General features: G+C 47.8%; 1 protein-coding gene and 1 long non-coding RNA gene across 3 annotated transcripts in view; one reads left to right on the top strand and one right to left on the bottom strand.

The window, feature by feature from the left end:
• The window catches only part of Tab1 (TGF-beta activated kinase 1/MAP3K7 binding protein 1), a 28,581-nt gene extending 13,185 nt beyond the window's left edge, over positions 1 to 15,396 (bottom strand). Inside the window, exons 1-2 of one of the 2 annotated variants that reach the window (XM_006521259.3) lie at positions 15,335 to 15,396; positions 160 to 296 (exon numbers count right to left, since the gene is read on the bottom strand). Coding sequence is in view for 1 of the 2 variants with exons in the window: in NM_025609.3 (NP_079885.2) it covers positions 160 to 296; positions 15,335 to 15,367 (170 nt within the window). In the remaining variant the exon portion in view is untranslated. The remainder of the gene's footprint in view (positions 1 to 159; positions 297 to 15,334) is intronic. The other variant, NM_025609.3, reaches the window with a different exon arrangement.
• Positions 244 to 19,124, top strand: Gm31253. Its single transcript, XR_384256.4, has 3 exons — positions 244 to 13,895; positions 17,543 to 17,794; positions 19,084 to 19,124. It is a non-coding gene; the product is annotated as a predicted gene, 31253 (long non-coding RNA).
• Positions 19,125 to 19,391: the final 267 nt, after the last annotated feature.

The following is a 19,391-nucleotide window of genomic DNA, read 5'->3' as shown; positions in this document are numbered from 1 at the left end:
GAATCTTCCCTGCCAGCCTTCTCCATCCCTATCCCACAGCAGGCGACACTTCCCATAGGCCCCACTTCACAGGCAAGCCTCATATACAGAGGTGGCAGGACAGTATCTTTTCTTGCTCATGAACCGATCTTCTCTGGTCAGTCATGCCGACACACGTACCTGAACTTAAGCCAGTTGTCCTCCGGAGGGTGGCTCTCAGTGCCCTTGCCATCAGCAGAGTAGCTGCGGTTGGACGCTGAACCAACTCCAGAGAGGTGACAGAGTGGCAGGTCATCTGTCCAGCTTGGCTGCTGCTCCTGGGAAGCACCGGGAAACTGAAAACCACCTTCTTCTCCCCAGATCCCACCGCACCTGCCTCTCCAACAGGGCAAAGGCAGGCCTGCAGCCTGCAAGATGGTTACGGCTGGAAATGATGATGTTTGTCTGAAGGGACTCTAACTAAAGCATTTCCTGTTTTTATGGGGCATCCACAAACTGGTTCCCTTGGGAACCCTAAAGCTGCAGCATTCCCCAGTGGGAAGCTTAGCATGGCTACCTAGAGAGAGCGAGCTGTACTACAAAGTAAGCAAGGCTAATGTAACTCACAGGATTTAAGCCCAGCTTAGAGGAAACTCTTTGGTCATACTTCTCCCACAGAGAATCTTATTGTACAACATAAAGGAATCTTTTGGGTACTGGTTCCAACTGCAGAATGCCTGACCAGTGTGCAGCCTGGGTTATCTGTACTATAAACAGATTTCCACACATGCTCTCAGGAAGGTAGCCGGGCCTGGCCTTCAGAAACTCCAGCCTGCACATCAGCCTGTCATTCCCCCTGGCTTGGAGGCCTCCGCCTGTGTCCTGCCTCCTTCAAGCCGCAGTTTGAAGCCCTGTGCACACCCTTTTTCTTGTTGGGCAAGCCTTCCGGGATTGTCAACTCAGGGTCACTGCCCTGTGTATTCAGACGGCACCCTGACCCATCTCTCTTGTCTATATCTGACTCTCATTCTTTCCCATCAGATTTGGATTTCAAACCAGGATGTTTTGCTTAATCACTACAGATTTACGTGCACGCACGCACGCACGCCTTGGCTTAAATATCCCAACTTTTAATTTTGTAAAGTTCCTGGAGGTGGCCCCAAGCATCGGGCGTTTTCTCTTGAAATGTACGACTTGTTAGTAAGCATGATACAGTGATAGGACACAGCACAATGGAAGTCCTCAAGGGGGGGGGGGGGCGGCTTAGGACTATCTGATCCCACAGCCGCTGGCGACAGGCTCCGTCTCAGCGCGTCATGCTCATAGGCATTAAATGTGGTCTGACCCCACTTCTTTGATAAGTAAGTTGGTCTTGTGTGAGGCTTCAGTTACACATTTTCTATCCTTTGTCTTGGGAAGGATGTCTGTGAGGACCTGGCCAGTGTCCTGGAGGCTCCCAAAGCACCCTGCATATGCATCTGAAGCCTAGACTGTGAGAACATAGTATCAGAGACACAAACACCCACGGAAGGCTATCTCAGAGGTCCTGCAAACACTTGCGCAAGGCAGGCATCAGATCTGTATGTGGTACACATATATACGTGCAGGCAAAAACACATGGGTAAAGTAATACTCTGAAAAAAAGCCAAAAAGTTGGAAAGTTCTATTGAAATATTAAACAATTATGGCCACCAGCTGCAACTTCTTATAAGTTAACAGTAACGATCTTCAGAAAAAAGATATAAAACGGCTGGTGGTGGTGGCGCATGCCTTTGATCCCAGCACTTGGGAGGGAGAGACAGGTGGATCTCTGAGTTCCAGGGCTACACAGAGAAAGCCTGTCTTGAAAAAGCATTAAAAGAAAAGGGGGTGGGGGGAGCATAAAACCACTGCAGCTGGCTGCTCCAATCAGCTATAGAAAGTCTTTGGCTAACTTCTGTGGCAAATTTCATCTGCTTACTTACATAGTGATGAAAGTCACTAGACAGATATACCTCCCAATTATAATTGCTTTTATATCACATGCATCTATTTCAAAGCTTTTGTTCGGTACTTAGTATCCTGGAGATACTACTGCAGGGTGTGGGAGTTTTATTTTAAATGATCATGTAGTAAGATCTCTGTCTTTGGGTACAGTCGTGCTGTATAACTACCCCCAGCCAGGACACTGAATGCCCTGCTGACGACCTTGGGAGGTGCTCCACCCATCTCAGGCCTGCAGCACCGGCCTGCTCTTCATCCTGTGGTTTTGCTCTTTAAAGAATGGCATCTGTCAAAGCGTGCGGTGTGTAGCCCTGTGAGGCTGGCTCCTTTCATGCATCCTGCTGTTGAGATTCAGCCACTGTACTTATGTGCATTAATAGCTTGCTCATCTTTACTCAAGCATCTGTAGCTCTCCTTTCTCATTGTTGGATATGGTAGTCTGCTTATTCCAGCATCCTCCAAAGGCCATGTGTGCTATCTACAGTCTTCAGTATTTGGGAGAACTGCTATAAATATTCAATTTCAAGCTTCTGTCTGAAGGTAGCTTTTCCTTTCATTTGGTAACTACCTGGGGCTCAGGCTGCTAGGTCACAAAGATCTACTGGAAGGCTGACAAACACGTGGTACCACACTACACACATACATACAAAAAACAAGAAGCACTGTGTCCAACTAAACGGTTGTTTAGCTCTTTCTTTAATATTTCTTTATTAGGCCGGGGGTAATGGTATACAACATTAGTCCCAGTACTTGAAAGGCAGGCCAGCCAGAGCTATACAGTGACCCTATTTCAAATAGGAGAGTTAGATTTTTATTATTTTAAATGGACATATTTGTGTATGTAAGCAAATACCCCATGTGTGTGGATGCTTTTGGAAGCCTGAAGAGGGTGTCTGGTCCTCTGGGAGTTAGAACTTGAGGTGTGGTGAGCCACTGGACACCCTGCCAGGACAGAAACTTAAGTCCTCAGGAAGAGCAACAAGGGTTATTTTAACTGGTAAGCACTCTCCAGCCTCTGGGTGTTTACTTTAGAAGAAACTGCCAGGCCATCTTCTAGGGCAGCTGGGCCACGCGCAGCCCTCCTGCAGCAGCAGCACGCGCTCCAAGTGGACAGCGCTAGGTAGCAGGTCTGTTCTTCACTCTAAAGCATACCTGAGCTCATGCTATAATTCTCATTTTCCTGATAGCTAATGATACTGAACATCTTTTCAAGTGTTCACTTGCCACCCACAGGTCTTCTCTGCCAAGTTTTTATTTTATGCCTCCTTTTAAATTGGGCTGTTTAACAACTGAGTCTGGAGAATTCTTTATGTATTTGCAGTAGAGTCCTTTGTTGGCTACATGATTTTAAAGTGTCTTCCCAGGTTTGTACTTGCCTCATATTGTTTTCTTGGTAAAATAAACTTAAATTTTTATGATTTCCATTTTATCGATTTCTTCCATTCATGCCTTGTGACCACCATCACACCCCCGAGTCAGCGTTTCTCTGTGTAGCCCTGGCTATCCCAAAACTAGCTCTGTAGAACAGGCTGGCTTCACAGAGATTCGCCTGCCTCTGCCTCCCAAGTGCTGGGATTAAAGGCGTGCGCCAACACTCAAACCTTCTTGGTTTATGCTTTGAGAGTCACACCCAAGGGCTCTTACACAGAGCAGGCCATGAAAACCTCACATTCACTTGAAGTTTTACAGTTTGATGTCTACACCTGAGACCTCCGTTGAATTAATCTGTATAGAAGGCAGATGCCCAGCTGCTCTAGCCCACCTGTTGGAGAGCTGCTGCCCCAAATGAGTTACCATCACACCTCTGCAAAAAGGTCCTGCTGTGTTTCTGGACTCTGTTCTGTTCATCTGTGATGGACATTTTATTCCTTCAGCTTTGTCATAGTGAGCCTTAAATTCACATAGAGCAGTAGTTCTAAAGCTGCAACCCTTTAATAGTTCTTCATGTTATGGTGACCCCCAACCTTAAGATTATTTCGCTGCTACTTCACAACTGTAATTTTGCTACTGTTATGAATCATAGAGTAAATATCTGGTATGGAGGACGTCTAATGTGACCCCTGTGGGTTGTGACCCACCGGTTGAAAACCACTGACCAAGGGGACTTTCTCTAACTGTATTTTCTTCCCAAGAGTGTTTTGGCTAGTCTAGCTTCTTTACCTTTTCATCTAAATTTTAGACTTACTTTGTTCACATGCTGCACGCACACACACAAAAAGCACGAAGTCTTTTGGGAATTCAGGTATAGGGGTACACGCCTGTAATTCCAGCATTTGGGAAGCCGAGGCAGTAGCAGGATCACAGACTAGGCTGAACTACACAGTGAGATCGTGTCTCAAAAAGAATGAATAAATAAGTTAAAAAAAAAAAAAGGCTAATGGGCTGTTGGCTTGCAACAACTCGAATCTCTAGGCCATACTCTGATATTCCAGGATATTTGATTATTATACACAGAAAACCTAATTGTTAGCAAAATAGAAATGCTTAAATGTGGTTAGGCGTGTCCTAAAAAGACACAGTTTGGGTGCGCCTCTAAAAGCCTCCACAGACAAGAAGGCGGAAGAATGGAGAGTCCCTGCCTATTTTAGGACGAGTTGCTAGGGAAAGTCAGCTGCATGGCCTTGAACTGCCCCACCAAAAAGGCGAAACGGCTCAGCCCCTTACTGATTTGGCTTGTAGATCTCTCTCTCCTTTTTGGCTGGGAAGAACCTTGATGGAAGGAGCTCTGGGTAAGAGATAGGGATTTTCTCTTTGGGCTTGCAGGAACCACAGAGAAACAGCTGGCAGGACACAGGTCAAACAGTATTCTAGGGAAGAGAGCTAAGGAGCCCCCTTGGGTTTGGAGAACTCAAGAGAAAGGTAGGCTAGCTTGGTAGTATGACACAGAAAGAGATTTCTAAAGAGCTAGCAGTTTAGTTGTAGGATCAGGCTTGTAAATAGATATTTGTATACAGTGAGGAAGATAAAGTTACCTCGCTGAGCTAGCACGTTTTACCTCAGTTTCTGCCTCCTGCGTCTTTACTGCAATAAACGTTGGGTGACCTGATACATATTACACTCTGACATCTCCATCACTCCCATCTTCTGATCCATGAATGCGATGTGTCTCCACTCATTCATGCTTCCTTCATGGGATGTTTGCTTCAGTCACAGTTTTGCCACAGGATCTGAGGAGTCACTAGAAGTCTCCTAGTAGTCTTTCAGAACAGATACTATGTCTAAAAGCTATACTGATAATGAATGAAATGGCTGAAATCCTGGTCACCTCTGGTGAGGACAAGGGGAAGGTGCTTCCTGGTAACAGAAACACTTTGCAGCTCTGTTCTTGGCTCTGACACACACGGGAAGGTACCTCACTTAGCCATATGTATTACGTCATGGCCGTACATTCAGTTAACATCCACACTCATTTAACAAATCTAGCTGCTGGTCAGGCGTGCATCACACTAAGTCCCAAGAACAACACAACAAAGTAACACAAGAAAACTCACTGTTTAAAGCCTCCCTTCTAGGGGAAGATGACGCCAACACACACACAAATGGGAAACTAAAGAAAAAGCTTGCTCTTACCACATGCAAATCACAGACAGACACTTGATTGAAGGGCCTGCCTTGGTGTTGCTTAGGAAGCAATGCCTGGTGGGGACCCAGGAAGATGCAATGGGGTAGGAAGATGTTATACTGACCACCAAGGCCATCTTTAGCTAATAAGAAACTCCCTACAAATCAGAAACCTGTGAGTATGACAATGTCAATGTACATAGCTGGTACCTTGACCTTAAGTAATTGCAAGTACTGTCTGAAGATTCCTACACTACATTTTTTTCCCCCCAAGACAGGGTTTCTCTATGTAGCCCTGGCTGTCCTGGAACTCACTCTGTAGACCAAGCTGGCCTTGAACTCAGAAATCCGCCTGCCTCTACCTCCCAAGTGCTGGGATTAAAGGCGTGTGCCACCACGCCTGGCCCTACACTACTTTTAAAAACGTCTCAGAGAGTTAAAGAGTACTGGCTGTCTGGGCAGTGGTTGGCCAATGCCTTTAATCCCAGCACTCAGAAGACAGAGGCCAACCTGATTTGCAGAGTTCCAGAATACCCACGGCTATAGAGAAAAACTGTCTTGAAAAACAAAAACAAAATAAAACAATGTACTGGCTGCTCCTGCAGAAAGCCAGGGTCTGATTTCCAGCACTCACTTTACAGCTCACAACCCTGTGCAATAATTCCAGTTCCAGAGGCTCTAACTGCTGCCCTCTTCTGGTGCCTTTAGGCACTACACACACAGTGCAGACATACAGGCAAAGCACCTATACACATAAAATAAAAAATAATTTGGGTGGGGATGTTGAAAAGGACCTCACTGGGTAGCCCTGGAAACCCTGAAACCAAAAACTGGCCTCGAGCTCAAAAGAGATCTGCCTGTCTCCCCCTCCCTTCCCACGTGCTGGAATTAATGGTGCCACTATACCCAATTCTTTTTTTTTATTATTTAATTTTTATAATGTTGTTCTGTAAATTTTAGAGTTATCCCTTTACTTGCTTGCAAACAGTAATTTCCACGGCTCCAGTGCCACTGTGCACTGCTCTTATGAGATGAAGTATTTGCTTACCTTGGAAAAAAGCACCCAAGAAACAAATTAACTTGACACTTTGTCTTCTTGTGTGTGTGTGTGGGGGGGGTTATATGTGTGCCCATGTCTTCTTGTGTGTGTGTTGGGGGGGTTATATGTGTGCCCATGTCTTCTTGTGTGTGTGGGGGGGGGGGGGTTATATGTGTGCCCATATCTTCTTGTGTGTGTGTGTGTGGGGGGTATGTGTGTGCCCATTTCTTTTTGTGTGTGTGTGTGTGAGTTATATATATGCCCATGTCTTCTTGTGTGGGGGGGGGTAGTTTATATGTGTGCCCATGTCTTCTTGTGTGTGTGTGGGAGGGGGTGAGTTTATATGTGTGCCCACATCTTACTGGGGGGGGGAGTTTATGTGTGCCTATGTCTAGGTGTGTATGTGACAAGGGCTAAAATGACATTGACAGCTCTCTACTTCATTCACTGAAGCAGGGCCCCTCACTGAACCAGGAGATGGGTAATTCAAGCTACTTCTGTTAGCTGGGGTTCTCGTCTCTGTTTGAGTGTTGGGGTTACAGGAAGGCCAACACAGCTATCTGGCTTTTACATGGCCTTCTTTCCGAGAAGTCCAGCAGGCCGGTGTCCCCCAACCATAGTCCTGCAGTATGCTTTTTAAATGTACATTCACATGGGTCAAATGAGACCTTAGTGCTTTCCTTCTGGCTTCCAGGGTATTGACAACTTTGAATCTCACCCTCAGAAAGGCCCACAATCTCATAACAGCTGTCTAGCTTATTCAGATAAAACCTTCCACACAGCACTTCAAATGACTTCTAAAAACCTGCCCAGACAAAAGCCATGGTAAACAAACCCACTTCTGGCAGGAGGGCTCCACATCGAAGACTTGCCTTCTTGGAAAAGCTTAGCACAGAGCTGGGTGTGGTGGCACACCTTTGAACCCAGCACTCGGGAGGCAGCGGCAGGGTCTCTCTGAGTTTGAAGCCAGCTTGGTCTACATAGTGAGTTCCAGGACAGCCAGGGCTATGTAGAGAGACCCTACATAAAACAAAAACAACCAAAAAGAAAAGCCCAATACAGGTGGGCAAGATGGCTCAGTCCCTTGCTTCCAAACCTGAAGACCCATGTTTGGTCCCCCAAATCCATGTGGTGGAACGACAGAAATCCTCTAACCCTCCCCACACAGACACAAAATAAGCATAAATGTAAAAAAAAATGCAAAGAGACCTCAAATGAAGGTCTTAGCTCTACAGTCACGGGGATGAGAGCAGACTTAAGCCAACGACTTACGGCAATGCACCTTCCTAAAAGAAAGTCCTACTTATTTTATTTACATTGACTGTCTTTAAACACTAAGTTCCTGATGTTTGCTTTGGCGTATTAGTAAGATTAAGACAAATTTTACCCAACAAGCACCACAGAAAGCACAAGGAAGCAAAATTCACCTGTTTGCATTTCTCAGTCCTATCTACGCCCAAGTTCCTGCTCCAATCCACCTGGGGAGAGTGGTGTTTCCCTAATGTCAGCCAGCTACACAGCCTCCTCAGTAAATGATACACTTCCAAGTTTACACATGACCTTAGCCAAAAGGCTAAGATCAATCTACAAGCCATCAATCCACTTCCAACTTTATCTTAAAACTGTCAATTTCTTTCTCAGAGGACTTCATTTTGAATGCAAACTTTTCCAGTATTGTGGTAAGTGGAAAGCCAGTATGGTTTATGGTATCTAGAAGACAAAAGGTGAAGATGTACTCAATCTACTGCCTGCCGTAAGCTCTAGAAGAGCAGCAAGTGCTCTTACCTGCTGAGCCACTTCTCCAGGCCCTTTAACTGTTAAAAGAGATGAGCAGTCAGTATTCCGTCTAGTACCCAGGAGGAAAAAGTAGAAAGATCATTACCACAAGTTCGAGGCCAACCTAGAACAGGCTAGCCAGGGCTAGTCTTGAAACTATCCCTTGCTGGAGGGGAGGATACTCAGTGGTGCTATTCCAAAGGACCAAATGTTCAGTGCCAAGAAAACAGGACAGCTCACAACCACCAACTCCAGGGTATCTGATGCCCTCGGTGGACTCCACTAGCACCTGAACTCACAGGTGCACACACACACACACACACACACACACACACACACACACACAGGCCTGTACACATGTACATGCTTAAAACCAAACTAAATCTTTTTTTAGAAAAAGAGAAAGAACACTTACGGGCTGTGGTGGCACAGGACTTTAATCCCAGCACTCGGGAGGCAGGGGTAGGCGGATCTCTATGAATTGGATGCTAACCTGGTCTATAGAGTGAGTCAACAGCCAGGGCTATTACACAGAGAAACACTATCTCAAAAAACAAATAAAAAAACACAGAGAGAAAAATGTCATAAGAGTGTTGAGAGCACAGACCAAATTAAGCCCTTCTCTTGACAGCATCTGAGGTCTGAAGGGAACTGAAAACCAAATGCCTTCCCAATGGCAGCCATTCCTGTTGCTCCTTCAACACATCCCAACCCACACAGTGGAGACCTGGGCTCCAGGAGAACACTGCACAAGGTCTCAGAGGCTATTTCCAGCGGCTTCAGCATGAGTACTAGGCATTCCACATTTAGGTTACTGACCATGTGACCGCTGGCCAATGTCGTATTTTAGTCTAGTACTGTCAAACGGCTCACTACTTGAAATCTGTATTCTTCGGGTGTACTGGCTAGGTTTTGTGTCAGCTGGACACAGATTAGAATTATCAGAAAGGAAGGAGCCTCAGTTAAGGCAATGTCACCATGAGATCCGGCTGTAAGGCATTTTCTCAATTAGTGATCAATGGGGAAAGGCCCAACCCACTGTGAATCGTGCCATCCCTGGGCTGGTAGTCCTGGGTTCAAGCAAGCCAGGCTAGGAGAGCAAGCCAGTAAGCGGCATCTCTCCACGGCCTCTGCATCAGCTCCTGCCTCCAGGTTTCTACTGTTTGGTTTCTTGTCCTGACTTCCTCCAATGATGAACAGCAATATGGAAGTGCAAGCCAAATAAAATAAACCCCTTCCTCCACAACTTGTTTTTTGGTCATGGTGTTTCACAGCAATTGAAACTTAAGACACACATGTAACACACTGACCTCATAACAGTGCCCTAGGACCTGTGACAAATGGGTAGTTCTCCTACACTCTGGGTGCTCTGTCAACAAGAGGCCCAGTAGCCTTGTGCCTCAGACACAAGCCCCAGCAAGTAACCAGCCAAGGCCAGAAGGCCGTGTCGCTGTGAGCCAGGAAGATTTGGCTCTGACTTTACAGACCCACTCAGAAGCATTCTTGCTATGTCGTGGCTGACTGAGCTTTGCGCGTGGTCTCCTGTTCCTCGCTTGTTTTGCCAGGGACTATCCACAAGAATCGTCCACAGAGGATTCTATTAACACGTCTGCCAAGTCTCATCCTTCCTCCACACTGCTCAACAATTTCTGGAAAGGTCGCATATTTGCCACTCACACAAACCACCCACTCCTCCACCCATGCACTAACTGATGCATACTTTCTCCCACGGCTCCAAATGCCAGGCCAAGAGCTCAGGGGGCGCTAGCCCTGGAGAAGCTGAAAAGGGGGTGTTTCACACTCCAAGTCTCAGCACAGAGCAACACACACACACACACACACACACACACACACACACGCACACACACACAGTGAGCACAGGAACCAAGATTCCTCCCTCATTCAAAAGAACAGTTCCTAAAATTCAACAGAAAGTGTGCCGAGTGGCCACATCAAAGGCCCTAATTCCTGCCGGTCTTGTCTTGAGAGGGAGCCCCCTACAGTCCTGCTGTGCTCTGAAAACTCATAGTGACCCTTGTGTGTGTGGCCTCAGAGGCTTCACAAACACCTGTGCATGTTTGTTTAAGAATGAGTTCCTCACATTCTCATGGACTCTTATCGAAATCAAGGTCTGCAGTAATAGTTCCCACACGACTCATCTCAAAACCCCCGGCAGACAAGTGGACAAAGCCCTGTTCCCTGTTCAGGCCACAGCTTGAATATCAAATTATGGCATGAAAAGGCTGAGTGTTTCTGTGGTGAAAGCAATCCATTGCCACAGAGACCAAAAAGAAGCTTGGGGGGGGGGGGGGCAATGGCCCTGGGAAGATGGCTTAGGGTGAGGGACAGCAGTTCCTTCTCTCCAATAAACCTCTTGTATGACCCACTTCTCTGAGGCCAACTCACTCCAGGCTCCCACTGCCTTCCAGAGCTCCATCAAATGCTCTATGCTGCTGTCAGACTCCATGATGGACGCTCACAAGGCTCCTAAGAACTGCGGGATGGTCTCTGCAGACCAGACCAGCAGCTGGACCCCCATCCCAGGCTGGTGAGTAGCTAGTACACCGCTCAGGTATTGACACATGTACGTTGTTCTTTCTTTCCTTCCTTTTCCCCCTATTGCTGGGGATGGAACCTGAGGACTTGTGCACACTCTTCCATGAGCCTTATCACCAGCCCTGGATACACACAGTGTGTGTGTGTGTGTATCCTGAATATATGTTTTTTTCCAGTGGGCACATTTGCTTAGAGACAAGGCCTCATATAGTCAAATTCAAGCCCCTCACCCTCTTGCCCAGCTTCCCAAGTCCCAGGATTACAAGACTGTCCTTACGCTCTGTTTTATGAGGTGCTGGGAATCAAACACAGGTCTTCATGCACATTAGGCACACGACCACCTGAGCGCAGCCCTGCGCTTGTTTAAGGTGCACAGGGGAAAAAGCATAGGCCGCAGCATGTGATCGCATAAATATCATTCCTCAGGACAAACTTCAGTCTAAACACGACTTCAGGGTGACAACATCCTTTGCTTGCTTAAAACTTGGGTTTTTTTTATATTTTGGGGGATATCATCTTACTGTGTTGCCAAGGTTGGCCACAGATGCCTGGACTCAAGTCTAATTCAGCCTCCTGAGGAGCAGGGATTACAGTCATAGTAACAAACCAAATGGATTTTGCTTTTGTTTGAGACAAAGTTTCTCTGTGTAGTTCTATCTGTTCTGGTTTTTACTCTGTAGAACAGGCTGGCCTTGAACTCTCAAAGATCTGCCTGATTCATTAACTATTATTAAATTACACAGAGTCTGTACTTGCTGTTTAGCATCTGTCAGGGCGTGTCGTCGTCATCCCCCACCACCACCCCTGCTCCAGCACAGTGCCTACCACAGGAGGAACACTCAAGGGTCACTGCAAGGCACTGGCTCACTCACAGCAGCACTGAAGACAGAAGTCTGCTGTTGAGGTGTAGAGGGCAACAGGTCCCTGTGCACACTGATAAGCATGAGGGAAACCAGGAATATTGAACACACAGGGTTGTCTCTTCAACAGAAGGCTGCATACCTGCTGTTGCCAGAGAGCTGGGGATGGATACTGTTCACGGCCTGGTGACCTGTGCAGACTGTAGGGCCAGACCACAGCTGCATTCCCCATACTACTGTGTTCATCCCAGACTCCTCCCTAGACCTTCATCCTGAGCACTATTTCTCAGTCACTAGAACTCATCCTTAAGGATTTTGCAAGAGTTTCGAGGCAGCCCCGCCTTAAGCATTACTGTGATAACTGTCACGGAGAGCTTCTTTCCAAAGCTCTACTGTGCTTACACATGGCTAAAGTAAACTGCTCTGAATCGGCTTCTAGAAGTTTGACCCCACACCAGCTACCGATTCCTGTTGAACCAGATCTCCTCCTCGCCTCATGTGGACACTCAGATCCTTACTCTGTGGTAAGGATCTCCTGGTATTCGCAGAGCCCCCACAGCTGACTGTTACCATCTAGAATTGGAAACACTGTGGCAGTCCATTTATAGTATCGGTTCTCCTGGGAGGCCTTCTGGACCGGGGAAACTATGGGTAAATCTCTGTGAGACTCACAGGCTTTTTTCAGGCTGCTATGGCTGGGGTCTTCTAAACCTGCGGGTGAAGACCTTTTTGGAGGTCACAGGAGTTCTATATCAGATATCCTACATGTTAGATAGCTACATTATGATTCATAACAAGTAGCAAAATTAGTTATAAAGTAGCAATGAGATAATTTTGTGGTTGGGAGTCACAACATGAAGAACTGTTTTAAAGAGTTACATTAAGAAGGCTGAGAACCACCATTCTAAGATTTTCTTTAAAACCACTTTTCTTAGCTGAATGTAGTGGTGTATGCTGCCCCAGCATTCGGAAACAGATCTCCAAGTTCAAGGCCATATAGTGAGCTGGAGGTCAGCCACTGATACATAGTGAGACTTTGTCTCAAGACAATCAAACAAACTCAGCACTAGAGAGATGACTTAGTAGCCTGGAACATTGACTTTTGTTCCAGGAGACCCAAGTTCAGTTGTCAGAACCTTACGACTGGAACCTCCTTCTGCCCTCCACAGGCACCAGGCATGTACCCAGAACACTTACATGCAGGCAAAATGGAATTTTAAAAAATTAAAATTAAAAACAAACCAACTACCCAGGAAGCCCTCAAATCCAAAATCCCCAAAACCAAACCCTTTTAAAGCACACTGACTAGAGATAATAGGTAAAAATCCCTCAGAAGGCCTTTTCTTCCAGAAACTCTACCAAACTGCCCAAGGATGATGCCCCTTCAAGACCCACATGAGCCCATTACCAGCCTATCCCACAACTGTTCACTACCTGTCAACACACTATTTCTATCTGACACATGGATTTTCAGACCCCTCACATACAAATTTAGTTAAATACATTGTATTCCCCTTGGGTGTCCCTCCTGTCTTGTAAAAAACTGAATTTAAAAAAAAAAAAAAAAAAACCTAAAAAGGAAAGGCCATGACTGCTCCTACGTGTGGGTATGGTAGAGGAGAAAAGTTCTTACTGTAGGAAAATGGGAGAGCAGAGGCAGAGACATCTAAGAGAGTCCAGAGTCGAACCCTAAGCCATGGGGGAGAGGGAGGGAAGGGAAGGGGAAAGCAAGGGAATGGGGTACAGCAGCCAAAAAGACAAAGGTACAAAAGAGGTGGGTCACCAAAATTGTTCAGTTCTATAGGAAGAGCAGCCCGAGGGATGCTGGGAGAGCCTGACAACCAGGCTCACTTTGATGTGTTGAGACCTCAGCTATTTTTCTGGGTTTGAGACTTAACACCCCTGAATCCCCTGCAGTTCTCTGCGGCCTGTCCAGGGTTCCCTATGGAAGTCCACGCTGACTATGCCTTAGCCACGGTGCTGGGGCTCACGCTCCTCTTCCCCTGCTGCCCTTTCATCTTCCCAAGAGGCCCAGACTAGCAGCTTTCAAGGTCATTTGCAGAACACAGATATTGGAGCTGCTCTCACCAGACACAGGACGAAGGACAGGTCAGCAAGCCCTGCACCCTGCCCGGCTGGGACACCGGGATTCCTCTCAGTAGGTATGTCCTTTCATCCTGAGGATGGAAGGGGCCTTACACAGTTATCTTTTCCTGTTCCTTCCCTAGCATCAAGACACTACGGGTTAAAGCCGGCCCTCCCTCCCCCTTTTTAAAGTCCGCCAGCATACACAGAGAACACATTCTCTGTGTGCTGGGAAAAGCCTACACTCTGCCCTAACTGGTGTTCTTTGGGTCCCATCACAAGGAAGAGACAGAAGATACTTGACCCAGTCGACCTTTCTCTTGTTAGCAAGCCAACTCAGTCGGCATCAGTCACTATTTTTTTCCCAGCCCCTCTTTCTCTCAAGGTCACAATCATATCAGTGTTCCCCAGACGCTTTCTACAATGGGGACATTTATACAAGGGCCTTGCCCTCTGGGACCTTACAAAACAGAGAGCCAGACCTCTTTACTCCCAGGGTTTTACAAAAGGCCCGAGCAGGCACACAATAGTGAAGGGAAAGCCATCTCTCTCTTCCCCCACGTCTCCCTCTGGCTTCAGATCCTCTAGGCCAGGCAAGCTACTTCCCCCCACCCTTGAAAAGCCAAGACCTAGTTCCTGACCAATTTCCTCATTCTGTGACAGACACTGACCAAGCACCTAGCATGCAAGGGTGGTAGGGTGGTGAAGTCAACATGCTAAGAGGCGCTGGTCTTCAAGGAAGCAGACATCCAGAGGCAACTCCTACAGAGTGCCACGGTAAGGAAGGCCAAGGGATCCCCGCCCTGTCCTGGCAGATCCAAACAGTACTCTGAGCTAACATACATACATGTGTAACTGCACATATGTGAGAAAGATGCAGGGACGGGTAGACTACATCAAACCGTGGAGGTCCAGATGACCAGGTCGGGGTGCCTGGAGCCAACCTTCAACGGGACCCGGTGAACTGGGAGGCAGAAGTAAAACCCTACGCCCTCACTTGAGGAGCCTAAACCTTAGGGGTGTTTCTGGAACCAGACTATTTTAATCCTGCCTCTGCCTCTGCCGCTCACCAGCTGCCTGACCTCGGTTTCCTCGTCTGTAAAAACTTTTAGTCGCTAACTATTCTCCGGTGCTGCTGGCGAAGCTTATAAACGCGAGGCGGTCCACACAATGCCAGAGATACAGCACGCCTTACACAAGCGGGGGGCTATTTATTATTAGTCGTGTCCACGCTCCGGATGGCCCGCTCGGCGGCGCCACGTCCCCTTCCGGCTCGAGGACGCTCCCACTCCGCAGGACCCCGGCGCCCTTGACCCCCTAGAGGCCCCAGCCTGCGACGCGCACGCGCAGAACAGGCGCGGCGCCAGCCGGCTGTGGGTCTCGCGCGCTGCAAGCCCCCAAAGGCCTCTGGGGCGAGAGGGCCATGCTCTGCCATCTAAAGACAACAGTTCCTGCACCCGAGGACACACCCGAGCTCCCAACCCTCCCAGCCCGGAGAGCGGGTCGGTTTCCTCACACTCTGGAGCAGGCTCCTCCTCTGCGCCGCCATCTTGGAGGACCCCGCGGCGCGCCAGGCTCTCGGAGTGGCGGGATGAGGGGCTAGAGCGGCTCGGGCTGCCGCGGAGCTTATCCACAGCGCCCCCGGCGGAGCGGAGGAGGCGCAGCAGAGGCGCCTTGAGCAAGCGCGGCTCTTGCCCCCACCCCACCCCCAACCCCATCAGCCTACTTTCTTCGACTTTCTTGTTTCCTGGGGTCTTTATGGGTGTGCTTTCTCCCGGATTTTTTTTTCACCCCGATGGAGATCCTGAGATCCTATTTAAAGCGGCTTAGCGAGGAGGGAGCAAGAGAGAACGAATGATTCAGTTTACAAGAGTAGTGGGTGACTGACTGCCTGATCTTATAATGGAGGCCACCCCAATGCCAAACTAGCTGAAGTTAGATTTGGAGAAGACTGCAATTCCGAGTAGTTGTAAATTCTCAGAAGTTAAATTTATGGACGGTAACATGGGAGTGTAGTGTTAGCTGGCAATGTAATTGCAGGCCACTTGGCGTGACTGGCCAGTGCCCAAAGGAAGAGTCTGTTTGTTCTAGAAGCACGGTGCGGAAGCTCGATTTGGAGAGTCACAACTGTAATCCCAGAGTTTAGGAGACTGAGGCAGGGGGATTATAAATTTGAGTCCTGTAATCCCATCCCTTAAGAAGAGACAGGAGGAGCCGAGCGTGGTGACACACGCCTTTAATCCCAGCACTTGGGAGGCAGAGGCAGGCGGATTTCTGGTCTACAGAGTGAGTTCCAGGACAGCCAGGGCTATACAGAGAAACCCTGTCTTGAAAAAAAAAAACAAAAACAACAACAAGAAGAGACAGGAGGACCAGAAGTTTGATACCAGCATGGACTACTATATGACACCCTGTTTCATTAAATGAATAAATAATCCAGTATCAATTTTTTTAAAAGATTTGTGTATTTATGTATGAGTACACTATAACTGTCTTCACACACCAGATCCCATAGGTCCCATTAGAAACGGTTGTGAGGCACCATGTGGCTGTTGGGATTTGAACTCGGGACTTCTGGAAGAGCAGTCAGTGCTCTTAGCCGATGAGCCATCTCTCCAGCCCCCCAGTATCAAGCATTTTATTAAAGCAACAGGAAATGGCCTAAGACAGTGCTGATGGGCCAGTGTGGTGGCACATGCCTTTAATCCCAGCACTTAGGAGTCAGAGGCAGGCGAATTTCTGAGTTCGGGGCTAGCCTGGTCTACAGAGTGAATTCCAGGACAGCCAGGGCAACACAGAGAAACCCTGTCTCGAGAAAACAACAACAATAAAAAGACAGTGCTGATGGGAAGAAGTGTGTCAAAGATCCCTGCAGATTTTTTTTTGCAGGCTCAGGTAGGTTTATGGAGCAAGAGAAAGGTGTGAGTTCCACGTTAGCATGCTGAGTTTGGTGTGGTTCTGAGATGAGACGTTGTCAAGTCAGTAGGGGGGCTAGAGCTCAGAACACAAGCTGAGCATGCAAAGACATCACAGATGGAGCAGCTGAAGGGGCGGGATGGGGGGAGTGGACAGGGTCCAAGGGAGACGGTGCAAGGACACGAGCAACAGCGGGAGGCCTTTTGGAAAGATTTGATTGGCACATAACTGGATTCTATTTAGAGGCTCTGAGCTGAGGCTCTTCAGGTGGAAGACATATCCCTCATGGGGTGTGTGAGCAGAAGACAGGTTGGGAGGAGACACAGACACCTGAAGAGTAGAGGTTCTACAGAGGAATAGAAGACTGAAAGGGATCACAGGATTGGACGGTTTTTGTTTTCTTTCTTTTTGTTTCGATTTTATTTTGTTTTTTGAGACAGTGTTTCTCTGTGGAGCCCTGGCTGTCTTGGAACTCACTCTGTAGACCAGGCTGGCTTCTAATTGAGAGATCCACCTGCCTCTGCCTATCCAGTGCTGGGATTAAAAGTGTGCACTACTACACTCAGCTTTTCTGTTCGCTAGTTTGTTTTGATCCTGGGTTTTCTTACAGTTTAGCAAATGCTTGCGACATCAAATTGGTTTAAGGTCCCAGCAGAAGGGAATCAGTATGTTGGCAAATGAGGAAACTGAGGTATGCCAGTCTCATGGACCCCATGTGACTAAGTAGGGAGTGGGACTAAGCTTGGGGCTCACTAGCTCCCCTCAACTTTCTCTTCACATCTCTAAAATGGGTCCTCTTTTCCCCCAGGACAAACAGATGTGTCACCCTGGGGTTGTTTTTGATCAGTTCAAGAAGCACTTCTGCTGCAACTGTTGGTCCTGATAATCATCTAAACTGCCTGCGCTGGCTCAGGGCCTTATCACGAGTGTCCAGACGGGCAAGGCAGCCTTCGCTTCCATACATTTTCTGGAACATCCAATGACTGCACCATGACCTCCCTAACCCCAATCGCATACAAAGCAGGAAGACTTGCAGCAAGTCTGGCCCCTGAGAGCTGAGGTGGGTTTGGCAGGAAGGCTTGGCAGCCCCTCAGGTCAGAAGTCTACACCTAGGGCCTCTGTGCTCCTGAACCCGTTGGCCACCCTCAGATTCCAGTCAATCCCTGACCTGATATTTGCTGCTACTGCAGCCAACGCTGCGGGCACCTGTTGCCTTGAGCAGATGATATTGGGACCCTAAAGAACAGTGAGAAAAAAATAAAAATAAAAACTTGCCATCTCCACTCCAATCCTCATCTTCCCCTTGGATTTCCTTTTTTGTTTGTTTGTTTTGTTTTGTTTTGTTTTGTTTTGTTTTGTTTTCGAGACAGGGTTTCTCTGTGTAGCCCTGGCTGTCCTGGAACTCACTTTGTAGACCAGGCTGGCCTCGAACTCAGAAATCTGCCTCCCGAGTGCTGGGATTAAAGGCGTGGGCCACCACGCCCGGCTCACCTTGGATTTCTTCATTTTGTCTAGGACCCCAAGCAGGTATGGTAGCCTTGCTGCCCAGCAAGAGGCAAGTGACACTGGATAGATTATCTTCCCTTTCTATAATCTCTCCATTGCAGGATTCTGCCAGGTGGCTGTGTGGTCTCAGGATTGGCCATTTTATATGTTTATTTATTTTGGCTTTTTGAGACAGGGTTTCTCTGTGCACCCTTGACTATCTTGGAATTCTCTCTGTAGACCAGGCTAGCCTCAAACTCACAGAGATCCACCCACCTCTCCCTGAGATTAAAGGCATGCACCACCACGGCCCAGCTAGTGCTGACCATCTTCATAGAAACATCTATTTTATTACTGGAGGGCTAGCAAACTTGCTTCCAGTACTCTAACCAGCCTCAGGAAGTGGAAACTTAAGGGTTCTTTGGGAAGTCCTTTGAATGGTGTTTTGCTGGGGCAAACGTGTGAAGGAACGTTTAGCTGAAGCAGACACAGGAGAAAGGATGTTCTGCTAAAGCAAGGACATGAAAGGACACGTGATGAAGGATTCTTCGCTAAGCTCACACTTACATCAAGTAGTTGGGCTGCACTTGTTGGGACTCCATAGAGAGAAACACACTAAAAACCCTTCTGGTGGTGTGCTGCAGTTTCTTGCCACTTCTTCAGATTCCAGCTGATTGGCAGAGTGATGTCAGCTGAGACAGATGCTTGTGCTAAGGCAAGACCCATGGAGGGCACATGATGTCTGGAGGATATAAATAGGACTCAACGGACAGTGATGGAGGCTGAGCTTGGCTTGCTTATAGAGCTAGCTGTGCAGTGCTTTTTGGTCTCCTGTCTTCACTGATCTTCTCTTCCCTGAAAAAGGCACAGCCAAGAACTTCTGGCCTTCCTGTTGGTCCTGGTCCCTCCTGCTGACTTGTGCCGAGGCTGAAGACTGGCTGTCTCTGCTAGGTAGTCCCACTGCTGCTGATTCGTGTCTGCTATCCTGACTCTACTGAACTAGACTGCTGATATACCGGTGAAGTGTTTGCAAATGGATCAAGCTGTGAACTGAACTGCTGATTTCCAGACAAGACACACAGGGGTTGCTCCAAAGAAACATTTGTAAACAGGTCCACTTCCTCTGTATCCTTTCTTTCCCACAACCTCTGGTGGGTGGTGGGCTACAAGGA

Source organism: Mus musculus, chromosome 15 (genome assembly GCF_000001635.26).
Source record: "Mus musculus strain C57BL/6J chromosome 15, GRCm38.p6 C57BL/6J".
Lineage (NCBI taxonomy): Eukaryota > Metazoa > Chordata > Mammalia > Rodentia > Muridae > Mus > Mus musculus.
The sequence above is the reverse complement of the archived record's forward strand: the minus strand, read 5'-3'. Positions and strand labels throughout refer to the sequence as shown.